The 15932-nt window shown below is 33.5% G+C and overlaps 3 protein-coding genes across 3 annotated transcripts; 1 reads left to right on the top strand and 2 right to left on the bottom strand.

Moving 5' to 3' along the window:
• Positions 1-1449: 1449 nt before the first annotated feature.
• LOC114191984 (dymeclin) lies at positions 1450-9167 on the top strand. The gene is made up of 18 exons (XM_028081473.1): positions 1450-1926; positions 2305-2538; positions 2857-2920; positions 3016-3145; positions 3240-3384; positions 3538-3777; positions 3859-3943; positions 5135-5237; positions 5467-5592; positions 5673-5786; positions 6635-6753; positions 6854-6941; positions 7029-7121; positions 7250-7339; positions 7519-7638; positions 7744-7835; positions 8188-8245; positions 8698-9167. The coding sequence occupies exons 1-18, from the start codon at positions 1737-1739 to the stop codon at positions 8773-8775; spliced, it is 2169 nt and encodes a 722-aa protein (XP_027937274.1). The 5' UTR covers positions 1450-1736; the 3' UTR covers positions 8776-9167.
• Positions 9168-10279: 1112 nt separating this feature from the next.
• On the bottom strand, positions 10280-11311 carry LOC114189741 (early light-induced protein, chloroplastic). Its single transcript, XM_028078411.1, has 2 exons — positions 11006-11311; positions 10280-10858 (listed from the first exon to the last, which is right to left on the bottom strand). Exons 1-2 carry the CDS (start codon positions 11147-11149, stop codon positions 10451-10453), a joined length of 552 nt encoding a protein of 183 aa, XP_027934212.1. The 5' UTR covers positions 11150-11311; the 3' UTR covers positions 10280-10450.
• A 1181-nt stretch (positions 11312-12492) lies between these two features.
• LOC114190568 (perakine reductase-like) lies at positions 12493-15642 on the bottom strand. Its single transcript, XM_028079509.1, has 7 exons — positions 15453-15642; positions 14344-14514; positions 13951-14154; positions 13664-13836; positions 13413-13509; positions 13093-13246; positions 12493-12821 (listed from the first exon to the last, which is right to left on the bottom strand). The coding sequence occupies exons 1-7, from the start codon at positions 15507-15509 to the stop codon at positions 12646-12648; spliced, it is 1032 nt and encodes a 343-aa protein (XP_027935310.1). The 5' UTR covers positions 15510-15642; the 3' UTR covers positions 12493-12645.
• Positions 15643-15932: the final 290 nt, after the last annotated feature.

Here is a 15932-nt window from a genome sequence, read left to right as displayed (position 1 = left end):
GAAAATATTTCTCAAGTATAAACAATTATTTTCTTATGTTCTTGTAACGTTTACTATCTTAATAATAATAATAATTATTATTATTATTATGGCGGTGACGGAAATCAAATGAAAAGGTTAAAATAAATTATATATTTATTATTGTACGCGTGGCAGATTATAACTAATAATGGAATAGTATAAATGGACCCAGTCACTTGTCATTCTTTGACATCTTTTAAAATACAACTTTATTTTCTTTCTTTATTAATTCTTCATCAATATTTTTTAATGCCATTCATCCGTTTTGGGTTTCTACTTCACCGTTTACTTAGAAAAAAAAAACTGTTTACTTTGAAATTCATTATTTTCCAAACAGCTCCGAATTTCAATAGTATTACAAAAATAACTTCTGTTATATGGTTGATTATTTAAGACATTATCACACCATATGTTGCATGGATTTAGATATGCTGCTCGTTGTAAGAATTTAGGAAACAAACACATTAATATAAATGATTATTCTACAAAAACGTGACCTTGAATCCCAGTGATTTTATTAATGTATAAACCATACTAGTGGTGAATTAAGATTCAATTTATTTAAACATTTTTATATAAAATAGAAACTGAGTTAAGTTATGCATTGGTCTATCAAAATCCTTTAAATGATAAAACAATACAATATAAACATAATTTATAGCGTGAACAACATTAAATTCTTCAAAATGAAAAAGAAGCCATAATAAAATATTATAATTAGTAAATGTTCAACCATCATTATTGTAACACTTAAACGGGACTACAGATATTAAACTTTAGCCTTTTCAGTATCACAATTTTCTAATTATACAGAACAAAAGTACATGATATTAAAAGAAGCCTAGTTTTTTAATTAATGATGTTTTTTATTGAGCATATTCGAAATACGAGTCTAATACATATTTATGCACTAAATATATATATTTTTTATATTTTTAATATTTTTGTGTGTGTACACCATAATACATCACATTAAAAGAAGTGTTTATTTTACTATCAGTGTTCCACTCACATGTTTGGCGCACAATCAGGCAGAGAACCGCATTGGATTATAGTCAAGCATTAGGCAAAATGCACATTGCATTTGCATCATGAAAATAATCCCCGTAATGTTTTATTTTCTATTATTATTATTATTAAGTTTTATCATTTGATATAATACGTGATTAAGTTAATTTAAGCTTTAACGAGATTTCAGATCTTTCACATTTTCGTATCAAACATAACATCTTCATATTAATTTTTTGTTTCGACAAAATGGGAACGAAAAATTTGAATACGATACTTAATTACTATTTTTTGTTTTATTAGCATCGATATTTATAAAATTAAAAGAAGAAAAGTAAATTTGTATTTTGACGAAAATGAAATGTATCCTGTTTGGGTTTTAACAATTTAAAAGTGCGATTTGGCCAAATAAAAACGGCAAAACGCGTAAACATCCAAACAAGACCTTAATTTCTCTGCAAAACCTTCATTCCGAAGCTCCTTGTCGTTGTTGCGGTTCTTGACCCTTCTACACTCCCTGTGTTCCCTTCACTAGCACTCGAGATTTTAAAAGCCTATCTCTGTTGTTGCCTTCGGATCAAATCCTTTTGATCTATCCGCTTGTTTTCGCGCAATGCCGTTGCCCTGAATCTGACACCAAATTAAAGTCCACAAGATTTCACAAAGTAGCGACGACCGCATCGCGAGAAAAACCCTTATTTCTTCGAATGGGGTCGGTGCCGTCAACGCCGCGCAAGAGTGGCACATTCTCTCCGGAGACGGCGGAGTATCTGATCGGAACTTTAGTCGGTAGCCAGCCCTTCCCTCTCTCGTCAGAGTTCTGGCAGAAATTGCTGGAGCTTCCTCTCAATGTCCAATGGCCGGCTCAACGTGTCCAACAAGCTTGCGAGCTATTAGGTTTGCCATATTCTAATTACTTTCTTTGGTCGTCGTTTTTAGGCTTAGAATGGTAATGCTTTGAAGGAGAGGTTTCAATTGTTTAATTCGTGGTACGTACTATTGGTTAATGGCTCAGAATGTTGAAGGGGTACGGCTTTCCTATCTCGAAATTATGACAATGTCAAGAACTTCATAATGGCGATTATATTTTCTAAAGAAATTGGGTTTTTAATTGAAGTAATTCTTAATGATTTATAGTTTGACTCTGTTTTAAATTTTAGTTTATGTTATGATTTGTTAATTGATGTATCGACTGTTTAGGAGAGTGATTTTTTCCCCGTGGCAAGATCTTGTTTTGAACACTTGGTTATCAGTTTTCTCCTAATTGTTTTGCAGCCAAAAACAATTGTCACACCAGACATCTCGCTAAGATTTTGTTCCATCTAGCTCGCTGCTTGCAAGAGTCCGTGTCTTCTTCTGGTGTATCGCCCTTGGTCTATGAAAAAGCTGTTAATGCAGTGTACTTCAGTTCAATATTTTTAAAGTACTTGATTGAAAGTGTCCAAGGGGATATCCAGTTATACCTGTCTCTTGAAGATGATGAGGCTGTACCGAAGGATGTTTTGAGAGGTATGTACGATACGACTCTTTGTTTCAGATATACAATTAAACCGTGCAACGTAGCATTGAAATTATATTGAACTCAAGATTCGTTAGTAAGCTGACTTAATTTTGATTCCTACTGAGTGAGAAATATTGGGTTCAATGTCCACTTATTATGTTTGATGTGACATAAACATGGGTTTTAATCGGAACTTCCTTACTTTTATTGGATTTCTGAATTATGTCATAGATATAACCCCTTTCAAGACTTTTTTGGTTTTTATGTGTGTATTTCCAGTATTATTCAAATCTCTTAATTGTTTTTAAATTTTTATTTTAATACAGATCAAACAATTGAAAATTTTGTTATGCGGAATGTGCTGAACTTTATAGCATCAGTAGAAGTGAGGTATATCATTACCCATGAATAATTTAACGTGCTAATTCTTGTTGAGTTATTGAGTAAAAGCTATTTGTCCTGACAATTTAATATTACAATTATAGTCCAGACACATTTCTCCTACACCTAGAGCTGCTTAATTTCATGATTATTGCAATGTCAACTCAGCTTCTCTGCGGGTCATCCCCTGGGCCCAATGATGTGAACCCCTTTCTTGATGCAGCAATGGCTCAGGTTAAAACTTGATATTTTAACATCAAACTTCAGTTGTTGAGTTATTGTGTATTAGCAGATAGATTGTAAACATCTATGCTTGTGGTTTTTGCAGGACAGCTCTCTGATTGGTTCAGTTGTTCGCAGATTGCTTCTAAACTTCATGATGCGTTCTGATGTTCCATTTAATAGGGCAACTTATTCCATCTTATCTGATGGAAGTCAGAGTAGCGTGCTACAGAGAGTTGGTTCTGCAGCTGGTATGATGACTGTAGATACTTTTCTTTTTAGTATTTATGGATTCTTTGAAGTCAAATAAGCATTTTGAATATAATTAATATAATGGCTCAAAGATTATTTTGTGAAGTTTTGAAACTTACTGATATGTTGTTTTTTGTACTTTTACCTTGCAGCAAATATTGTTTTATTTCCATTTAGTTATTTGGTCAGTTCGAGTGGTGAAGGATCGAAAGGTCCTATTGCAGATATCAGTATTCACGTGCTGCTTGTTCTCGTTCATTATCACAAATGTGTCATGAGTGACGACTATGCAAATAACAAATCTTCGACGTCAGATTTTTTACTCAAAGAAAATTCTCACTTCTCTGAAAATCCTTACTGCAAGGCATTGGAACATGCAATTGATTGTGAATGTAATGTATTTTTCATATCTATTCATGTTATTTTAATTATTAAGGATGCTAGCAATTTTTTTATCAGACCTTTAAATGCAGTGGATCGACTAGACATTGAGGGCAATGCGCATAGTGCTCAAAACATAAAGCTTCCCTTTGCTTTGTTGTTTGATACACTTGGGATGTGAGTTTCTTGCTCTGGTAGTTTTTGACAATTAACATACTACATTCATTTCATGCTTAGCTATGATTTTAATCGAGTCCATCTCTGCAAAGTATGGTAGTACAATCTGCATGTTTGTAAACTGTTTCTTATCATGATAAGTCAAAACTTCTGCATCTCAAGTGTCATATAATTAGAATGTGTGCCGTCCATAACTCTTATTATGACATTTAGAGAACTTCTTTCTTACACTCTATTCACCAATTGGTTCTTACATCGAAGAAAGAGAAGGAAAAGCTAAAATAAACTAGAAATAAGAATTAAATCCATATTCCCCTCACCCGCCATCATGTTTGGTCTTCAATTAGCTACTAATTTTTTTGTCTTGCATGTTTCTAGCATATGTGTATAATATACACATAGAGCAATGCATTTATAATAAAGAATCATACAAAAAATATGGCTTAAGTTCACATACAAATGATATTATAACTGAAAATATCTAAAGATATCTTAATAATATCTAACACTCCCCTTCAAGTTGATACATATAAATCATACGTACCAAGCTTGTTACAAATATAATCAATTCTAGGTTCTTGTAAAGACTTAATAAAAATATCTACTAATTGATGATTTGAGTTGACAAACTCAATCTTGATCTCTCCAAATATAATCTTTTCTCGAATGAAATGACAATCAATTTTAATATATGGTCCTTTCATGAAAGATGAGATTAGAACTAATATGAGGAGTAGCCTGATTGTCACATATAAGTGTCATTTGAGTGACATCTCCAAATTATAACTATTTAAGTAATTGTTTAAGCCAAATAAGTTTACAAGTGGCTAAGACCATAACTTTATATTTTTCTTATGCATTAGATCTGACCCCAACATTTTGTTAATTGCTCTTCCAAGTGTCGAATCTCTAGTCAATGTAGGATTTCTAACACTACTTTGCGTACCTAATAATTCGTTGTCTGAGGCTCTTGTGCCTTGTGGTATGATGTTCAGTTTTTTAACGTTGGTCATTTACAATCCTTGCTTCTAGATATTGCAAGGTTTCTCAGAGTTGTCACTCTGGACACTTTATTAAATGTACTAGTTGTACATATATAGTGTCATACATTCATAGTAGTTGCAATTTATTATTTTTGGATTTTTTCCATTAGTTTATTTTTGAAACTTTTCATTGTTTATTCCTCCACAGATGCTTAGCTGATGAGGCAGCTGTCCTACTGCTTTACTCGTTGTTGCAAGGGAATTCTGCCTTTTTGGAGTATGTATTGGTGCGGACAGATCTGGATACATTGGTATGAAGCAGCAAATTTAAGTTTCTCCTGTGAAGCAATTGGGAAAGAATTAATTATTTATATATGTAAAAGTCAGGAAGAACTTCTGATAAAGCATTGTTGAGGATTATTGCTTTTTAAAACGTGTATTTACTTGATTATCGTCTGATATATTAACAACCTGCTAATACTGTAGAATGACAGAAGAAGAGCCTTATTCTAATACCTGTTTATCTTATGAAATTAACAGTTAATGCCAATTCTGGAAGCTTTGTACAATGCTTCTACAAGGACGGCTAATCAAATTTACATGTTGCTAATTATTCTTCTCATACTCAGTCAAGATTCTTCTTTTAATGCGAGCATTCATAAGCTGGTAAAAGTTGTTTGGCATTAGATTTTGTTCTAAAAATGTGTGGACTGTGCTACTTGCTAACGTGGTATATGAATGGACAGATATTGACTGGTGTCCCATGGTACAAAGAACGCCTTCTCCATCAGACATCTCTTGGTTCTTTCATGGTCATAATTCTTATCAGAACTGTACAGTATAATTTGTCAAAACTCCGGGTATACATCTTAAACACAGATATACTGTCAATTTATTTCATGATTATTTAATTCAGACATGCATATATTGTATGAAAAAAATACCTAATATATTGGCCAATTAATATGGTTATTACCGAGATATTTGTCACTGTTCTGAGTTTGTATGATTATGTCTTTATTAGTTGAATATGTAAAGTGATTGATGCTATTAATTGTAATGTTTCTCTTTTATGTGAAATACTTCATTCCATCATAGTTGAATTATGGATACTTTACCTCATGTTGATAACGGGATTTGTTTCTGCTGAGGAATTGCACTGGACTTGGACATGTATTTATACCATTCACCCAAAGAAATTAGAACAACCCCTTTGAAATTCTAATGTATATTTGGGGAGGGCATCCATTGATATTTTCCTTTACTATCATTGTGAACTCATATTCAACAAATATTACACCTGAAAGTCTCTATCCCGGTTATATAATTTCCACTCAAGTACGTGAATTATAAGTTGCATTTGTTGAATTGGCACTATTATCTTTAGTTAGTCTGAGAAAATAGCATATTTGGACATTGTGTATTAAAAGTAGTATTCGTGAATAAAACCAGTATTTTTGAGGACAGACATTAAGTTTACAACTGTACAGGCCTGGGATTGAGACTCCAAAATCATTGAAATATTTTAGCTAATGTCTATTGAAGGCCATGAGGACATACATCGGTAGCGTTTGTATATTTCCATCTAGGAAGTGCTTTTTATCCTTGTCTTCCTATGTAGTTTACGTTCATAAAACTAATAAAATTGTTTGTTTTATTTATATATATATCTCCTCCGATCATTCTGTTTTATGTTGAATTACGATAGGATGTCTATCTCCAAACAACATGTTTGGCAACCTTGGCAAACATGGCACCTCATGTTCATCGTTTGAGTGCATATGCATCTCAGAGACTAGTCAGCCTTTTTGACATGCTTTCACGCAAGTATGTCACTCTTTTGTTGGCCTTGATAATCTTCCATTCTCAATTTTGGAACATTGTAAGGTGTGGTTTAAAATGAGATCAAATATTTGCTTCTTAACAGGTATAACAAATTAGCTGAACACAAAGATAATAAACTGCATACAACAAAAGGTAACTCATTTGAAGGAAACAACCTTGTGGAAGATATGGTATGTACTGCCTTCGTGTTTTTGTGATTCTACTGATTACAAACTTAGATTATTCCTTTTTCTAAATTATCTAATCTGTTTGTGCAGTCAACTGAATTGCACATTTACACTGACTTCTTGAGGCTTGTACTAGAAATAATAAATGCAATCCTGACTTATGCCCTGCCTCGGAATCCTGAGGTAGATTATTTTTATTTGATTGACTGAGAAGACATATAATGTCTATTTTTGATCTAGTTTGCAGTATCTGTAATTTAGATTATAACCTTATATTTCCATCTTACTGATTTCTTACGTGACCGGGACAGGTAGTATATGCAATAATGCACAGGCAGGAAGTCTTTCTGCCATTCAAGAATCATCCACGCTTCAATGAACTGATTGATAACATTTATACTGTACGTGTTATTTGTTATACCTAAATGAAAGTTACAAGAATCATCCACCCTTTTGAAATCTTGTAACTCTTGAAGGAGCAAGTTTTGTTATATCTTTAGTCACATAAATGAAGAATGTCTTTGTATAGTAAATCATGTTTCTCAGGTGTTTGAAAAATGTATCTATTAAATATTTACAGGTATTAGATTTTTTCAATAGTCATATGGATGCTCAAAGAGAGAACGGTGACTGGTCTGTCAATGAAGTGCTTCAAGTCATAACTGTCAATTGTCGTTCTTGGAGGGGTGATGGAATGAAGGTAAGATGGAATATGGATTTGTGATTTGTGATTTGCTTTCTGTGAGGAAATATCATTAGGTGGATTATTGTCTTACTTTTCTGAGGTTGTATCTTTTTTTGGCAGATGTTTACTCAACTGCGCTTCACATATGAACAAGAGAGTCATCCAGAGGAGTTTTTTATTCCGTATGTCTGGCAGCTAGTGCTATCCCATTGGTATGACTCTTGAAGCATTTTATTCACGTTGTCTGAAGGCTATTCATTATTATTTTACTCAGTTATTTTGTTGGTTTAGTTTCATTTCGTCCTGCTTTTAATTTGCATGTGCTTGCTCATTAAGTAGCAAACCTTGATAATCTTTATGCATTGAGACTTGAAAAACACTAGCTCCAGGAATTGCTGTAGTATCTAGGTAATCATTATGCATTGAGACTTGAAAAAACGCTAGCTCCTCGAATTAATTGTATTATCTATTTTATTTTTTATCTTAACTTTTTTGTCAATCGTTTTCTCCCATGTTCTTTTTCCCATTGTGCATGCACTAATGCAAACGATGTGTCCTCTTCAGTGGATTCTCATTCAATACAGGAGCCATAAATTTGTTTCCAGTTGATCTACAAACGGAAGTATGTATCTGAACCTCTCTGCTTTTTTTGTTATTGTCTATGCGTACATACAACATCAAACATTACATTTTCTTTCTTTCATAGGTGGCAACCTTACTTTAGCTTTTGTTTATTATGTTGCTTTTTTTTTTATGATGGATTAATGGCTACCATCATTGTCATTCTTACATCCCATCTGTGTAGAGCACAGTGGGAGACACATTTATTTATTTAGTACAAAACCAAGGTAGTACCCGGCGGACACAAGTTGAATCATACCGTTATATTTGACGTATGAAACACGTAATTAAAGGGCGATAGATCTGCTTCCCACCTTCTGTCTTATAGCATTTTCCTGTGTAATGTAGTGTTAGGTCAACATCAGTTTATTGTAGTATGGACTTAATTTCATTTATTGGATGCGACACTTCTTTCTTCAATTGTTTTGGTCTTTGACTTGTAATGATTTGCAGGGATTTGAGAATGGGGTGGTGGGAAGCACCCTGCAAAATGGTGATTTTGACAAGCCTGAATATCAGCTTGATCCATAACGGGGGGGTTTACAAACGTGGCCGAAGATACAGTTTCTATTGGTGAATATTTGTACATACGCAATAGATACAATTTCTGAAAAAAGAAGAAAACTACCGAGATGTGTATTGTTCTCATTCTTTTCTGTTCATAAATTTGAGTGTAGAGATTCATTCCCGTAGATGAAGTTCAGATATCGTGTAATTAATAAGGGGGTGACACTAATATATCCATGTCATATCATAAGTTTTTTGGGCTGTGCTCACTTCCTTGTGCTTCGGTACCTAACTCCATTTTTCATCTTGGAACTCTCGTTTTGTATTGCCTCTTTACTTTATGTGTCAGCATAATAACCAGGTCTGTATCATTCATAAACATTGTTTTAATTGAATAATAATGAAATTTTGCGTAATAATTATGATATGTTTGTTTTTCAATTATGCCTTTTTCTAATATTGTTATATATTCTGAATAGAGCAGTTATTATAATAATTATTGTAGCATTTTTTAAGTTGTAATATATTTCTTTGAAAATATTTTTTATACTTGAACAAACGGATGCTGGTTTAATTAATGTAATGTACATTGGGGTACTCTCGAGTGAGATTTGTTTATTGGAATCCTTGCAATGTAATGATGATGTTTACCACATTCTACCTTTAAAATAGAAACCTGTGAAAGAATTCAAAAGGAAAATATAAATTACCAGTACTTTCTACAATTGTGATAGACATTAACTTGAAACAATTGTATAAATAAACTTCTTTACTTTTATTGTCCTATGTCGGAAAATATGTTTGCTTTTCTTTAAATCAGTTTTTGAAATACGGAAAACCACTCGCAATACTGCACTTTCTCTTTATTCCAACATTTTGGCATAGTTATTCAACTTGTCACTGCACGAGGTAAGTTTGCCATCAAACTTTTTTTTTTCCGGTTTATAAATTTATTAAATTATTTTATTGAAGAAAGACTTAAACAAAACACTATTAGCACCATACCAACTAGCTGGGCTTGTGTGTCGTGTTTTCATATTCTCCGTTGTTTCATGTGGCTAGTAATTTAGGGTTGCGGTAGTTCTATGGTGTGGGAATCAATAGACATTTGAACCGTATAATATACACTTAAACTACTCTTCAGTTCTATTACTCTATTTATATAATGCTTTTTCTTTTTTGAAAAGGTGTTCAAAGGTTCAGAATCTTTCCAAGATATATGTTAGATCAGAAAAATCGTGTTCTAAAATACTTGTATTTTAATTTTGATGATAATATTGTTGTTAATTCATAGTCACTGTCGTTATTACTGACTTTACTTTAAACTTTAGAACAAATTTCTTTACTTCTATTATACCATTCACCACCTAGCTATTTGTTTTCCAATACGAACTGCAATATAGTTAACGGATAAGAATATAGAGCAAGAACGCCTTTTCTCATACTTCAATTTTGATTATTGAAAAACTGAAACACTGCGTCTATCCTGCATAATTAACTCTGCTCAGTGAAGAGGCTTCGTTTAAGCTTTAAACGCGATAGTTAACTCGATGATTACAGGTTCCTAAGAACAATTCGAGGACATGAAATTTGTTTATGATTAATGATATATAGATTAAGAAGACACAATTACACATAGATTGGTCTCTCTAACCATGAACGATTATTAGACCATTTCTGTGAGTTACTGTAATAATATTTACACCAGGGTACCTCCCTTGACATACTCGGTAAAAGCCAGCGCAATCAAACCCAACATAGCAAACCTCCCATTCCACAGTTCTGCATCAGAGGACATAAACCCTTTTGATTTTGACTCCACACTCACCCCTTGGAACAGTGGAACCAATGAAGCAAGTGTAAGGACCACACTTGTCCCCAGGAACCATGGAATGCCACCGTTCGATATTTGTTCGAACACACCCTGCCCTTTGGCTACTTCCACTGCCATTGCAGCTACAAACCCAATCATGGCAAGCCTTCCATTGATCCTCTCTGGTGCTGGCCCACTGAATGCCAACACATCTGAGAACTTCGTGCTCACCTTTGGTGAGGCAGTAGTGGCTGGTTGTTTCATAGGTTCTGCTGGCTCACTCTGTTGTTCTTCCTGCATTCATAACAAAAGAAAAATAATAGTTAATAACATGTTGTAGTTCCTTAATGTTAGGGAACAGTTCAAATAACATTACAACATGAAAAAAAAAAAAAAACATCATCTATACTATGATATCTGAAACTGTGTGAAATCCACTACCTCAGCCATGGACCTGACTCTCAGGCTAACATTCCTTCTCAAATACATCGCAGGAATACCAAAATGGTTCACCCTAGATCTGGTGGACATGCCCATCATAGGGTTTGCAAGGATTGATTGCATGGCATAAGATGAGGCAGCCATAGATGAACCGGTTTAGTGACAAAGTTTCAATGTACACACAATGTCACAAATGCTAGACCCGAGGACTGATAATAAAGAAGCTATTGTTGTCACCTAAACACTTAGAATTAAAGAGGATAACTTGATGAACTACACTTCACTGGAGAAGAAGTGAAGAAGAAGGGTGTTTAAATAGAATTAGAGGGCAAGTATTGTGGTGGATATTTGGGTTCCACGTCATGTGTATCTAGGTCCTAAAGGTCATTGGTTCACGTGGGTTCAATTGTCCACACATGGCTCAAGTTGGAGACGTGGCTCTCACTACAACCACAAAGAAACACTAGGTCAATATCAGGTTTTTCCGCTTTTTGATGCTCCAACACTTCAGTTTTTGTTACCGCTTCTTGTTTGGTGAGACCTAGAACATTCTACACACATCTACGTAATAAATTTAACCCAAAACCATGTCCAAATAACCGGTTACTAATTCCTTCAAAACATGTTTTTCTTTTCTTGTGGGATGAGACTTTTTTACTACACCAATTATCTTACACCATGTAATTCATAATCATTAATTAAATTTAAACAATTTCATTTCCATTTATCCAAAAATATTTAACATAATAATACACTGTTATTGCTCTTACCAAATGTTTTATGTAATTACATATTTTATCGTGTAGCTATTATCATTTTATTCAATTTTGTATAGTGTGGACACGTTAAATGTGATGTGTCACGAAAAAATAAAATAAAATAACATATGTTTTTTTAATAATATAATGTTAAAGGTATTTTAATTTTTTTCTGTGATACAACAACACGCTGAATATATATATATATATATATATATATATATATATATATATAATAGAGTTTTACAAAATTATAAAATAGAATGATAAACTATGTAAAATAATTTAATGGTAAATTTAAAAAATAATAGTGATGAAATAATGAGATGTGAGATTAAGCAGTGTTGAGGGAGGAACGTAAGCGTAATTGATTGAAGTTTGATGCAATTAAGATGACATGCCTTCTAAGAATTTGATTGGACCTAACACTTTGAAGTTGTGGATGAAGTGTAAGATTAGTTTACAGGATTTAATCCCGATTACGCCTACATATATTTAAATAAAATAGTTTTTTATATTTAAATCTCGATGTAGTAAATTGGTTTGACGGTAGTAAAATTTTCATTCAGTCACAGGCAGTTTCTTTCTACACCTCCATAATTTTTTTCTGCATCTCCATACACTCAAAAGTTCCAAATTTACTTTCTTTTCATTTTGAGTTCCAGAACACACCATCTGAAAATGTTCCGGAATCCACGTGTAAATATGAAATTATATCTAAGTCCAGAATAATCGATAAACTTGCACAAATTACTTTGTTTAAGGGGAAGAGAAAAAAATCATCAATTCTCTCATGTCAGAATTTTATTGTGATAAGCATAATTGATGAATACAAATACAACATTATATCATGACAGAATTTCACGGTTCCTCTCAGCACAATTACTTGGGTGGTGTAGTTGCAAACTTCCAAGTGTAGTTGCTTAACATACCATACTCTCGTGTCCCAGCAACTTCATAATCAGGAACTGCTTCAGAAATTTCCCTCAGATCCTCATCTGTAAGCTTAACATTCAGAGATCCAACGTTGTTTTCAAAGTTCTTCAGTTTAGTAGTCCCTGATAGCATCAAAGAATACACGATAAAAGCACTTGGTCATTGGAATTAATCTACAAATTCTCATGCTTACAATAGCTACATATTTCATGAACAAGATCTAGATATCATGTTATTTTTCTCCTTCTTCAGGAGCGGTAATTTTTTCAGTGGCATAATTTGTTAAGCACGTATGACAAAAGAAAAGTAAGAAAATGGAGAGTAAAATTAGATAGTAAGGAACTCATCAAACATGTGGAAATGAAAGTGTTTCTAAATGTAATAAAGACATACCAGGTATAGGGATTAAGTCATTTCCCTGATGGAGAAGCCATGCTAAGGCTAATTGTGAAGGAGTGCATGCATGCTTAGAAGCCAAGTCATCAAGGCGCTTATAGAAAAGCTTGTTCTTCTCCAAATTTTCTCCAGTGAACCTGGGATGCATAGTCTGTCACAGAAAAATATAGCAACTTTCAATAGACAGTGACAGCAGAAATAGAAATAACTCAAGTAGATTAAACTTTCCTTGGTGTTATTTTCTTAACCATCACAACACGAAAAAGCTTCAACTTCATGCAAACATGAAAATTACTACTTAGTCATTAGCTGCATACCAGCAGGCTCTGACTAGGCAAGGTCTCCACCACTGCCTTTCCTGCAAAAAAGCCACGGCCAAGAGGGCTATATGCTACAATTCCTATCCCAAGTTCTCTGCAAATACAAAATGCATCATAGTTAGACATTAGACAACAACCAAAATGCATCATAGTTAAAAGCAGAACTGAAAGAGCTAGATAGGAAACACATCACATTAAAACTCAAGAAAATTGTATAATTTGTAGTCAGAAAATTCCTATTTTAATACCTGCAGAGTGGGATTATTTCTTCTTCAATGTCACGGGACCACAAGGAATACTCCATTTGCAAAGCAGTGATAGGATGAACAGCATGAGCTCTCCTTATAGTGTCAGCATTAGCCTCGGACAACCCAATATATTTTATCTTTCCTTCATTTACCAGCTGTTTCAGCTCTCCCATCTTCCATGCAGAGTTCAATGTTAAAACACATACTTAATCATCCACAATTTAAAAGTGTTGAAAATTGGAATGGTATACATAACTAACAGGAGAGGAAAAGCATTCAAAGCTTACAGTGTCTTCAATTGGCACAGAAGTATCAACTCTGTGTTGATAGTATAAATCAATATGGTCCACATCAAGCCGCTTGAGACTGGCTTCACAGCATTGTCGCACATATTCAGGGGTACCCTTTACCCCGAAAACCAACCCTTCAGATACAGTAACACCAAATTTTGTAGCCAACTGGACTTCTTCTCGGGGAAGTTGTTTCAAAGCCTGCTTACAGTATTAAAGACACTTTTAATTATATTATGATCAAATTCTACTAGATAAGAATGATCCATCGCCTTACATACACAGCTTAGCAAATTTACAATATTTTAATGTATGAAATTTGCCTACAAAATGGAAACTAAACTACTGTATTGAAAATAAAAGGAACTAATTAGTTGGATAATGTATTACCTTGCCAACCATGATTTCGTTATCATGATTATCTCCATAAAGATCCGATGTATCGAAGAATGTGACACCCTTATTGAATATTTCTTTAATGATTGAACACCCTTCTTCATGTGAGAGGGGAGCATTATAAATTCCAGATAATCCTCCACATCCAAATCCCAGCCTAGAAACCTGCATTCAACAAATGAATATACATAGCAGGTTCTGCTTTTAGCACAACTATTGAATCAAGGACCAGGTCTGCTGAAACGTGAGAAAAAGGACCTGAAATGTTAAATGTGTGCATCCCTAAATTTCTATCAAAACTTATGTTCTACAAACTAACATAGTACTAACTCTCTAATCTGTTAACTCTAAAATAATCTAAATCGCTATAGTCAATCAACATTACCGCTATCATGATTCTTTATTCCAAGCATATGTTGGCCCGAGATGAAACACTATCAAGACTCTTACTCTGGAAGATAATCTATACCAAGGGGCAAAGTTTTGAAAAACAGCATGTGACTAAGATTTCGGTCACAGCACCAAGGTTTTTGGACTCTTTTCAATAGTATTGAAACCCTAATCATATTGAAATCGTAGTTACTGTCTCATCAATCTCATTTATCTGTAATTTATCAATATCAAGGATTGTAACAAAACTGCAGCAACGGCTGCAGTTAAAAACCCTGTTTAAGGTATACCAACCAACTGCATTTCTATGAAGAAGCAGGAAAAGTTACCAAAATGCCAAGAACACCTCCCAACAGAAAATAAAATTATGATGCCACAGTTGAGTAAGAGCAGATGAATTTATGACAATAGTATCGATAAGCAGCTACAGCATAAGAGGAGATTTGATAATTCATTTAAATAATATTTTCCACAAATCACGCATTGGAATGATGTCATTTGTTTTCTTTCAAAATAATCCCTTGAATTGATGATCATGAAAACAGACAATTCTGCAGAGATCGACAAAAACAAGCATATGATGAGAATAGAAGGTACTAAAAATGGCAGAATGTATGATCATCGTAGAATTGATGATCATGAGTTAATTCAATTCATCATAAGAACTACTTCTGATGATGAACGCAACAGTTAATAACAGTACAAGTATTTACCTCTAAGCCCTGGCTACCCAGTTTAACTCTTTGGACTTGCATCTGTGCTTTCTCCATTTTCTCAATGCCTTTGAATGCAAAGTTAAGACTTTGAAACAGAATAATGTTCAACAAAAGAAGAAATATAGTGCATGCTGTAATGTCGAAAATTTTCCATTAGTTGGTAAAGTGTTCCATCTCTGTACATATCACTACCAACCCAAACTTTTTTTTGTTTAAAAATCTCCTAAACATGTTCCCACCGCACCAAAGTATAAATTAATTATTTGATAGCATATGTGAGCTTGCTTTTAGCATTGAGGAGTTGTTTCTCCAAGATTATTTATTAATTATTTGAAAAAAAGAAGTAAGCAAGTAGACTCAGAATTTATAGTCTGGAAACAATCACAGTGTAAGACAAAAGAATAGGCAAAAAGTAAGAAAATTGATAGTGGAATCATCTCAGCTCTATATAAGAACAAACATCTTTATAGACATGAA

The sequence above is a fragment of the Vigna unguiculata genome, chromosome 7, assembly GCF_004118075.2.
Source record: "Vigna unguiculata cultivar IT97K-499-35 chromosome 7, ASM411807v1, whole genome shotgun sequence".
NCBI classification, from domain to species: Eukaryota; Viridiplantae; Streptophyta; class Magnoliopsida; order Fabales; family Fabaceae; genus Vigna; species Vigna unguiculata.
Note: the sequence above shows the minus strand (reverse complement) of the source record. Positions and strands in the feature narration are given on the sequence as shown.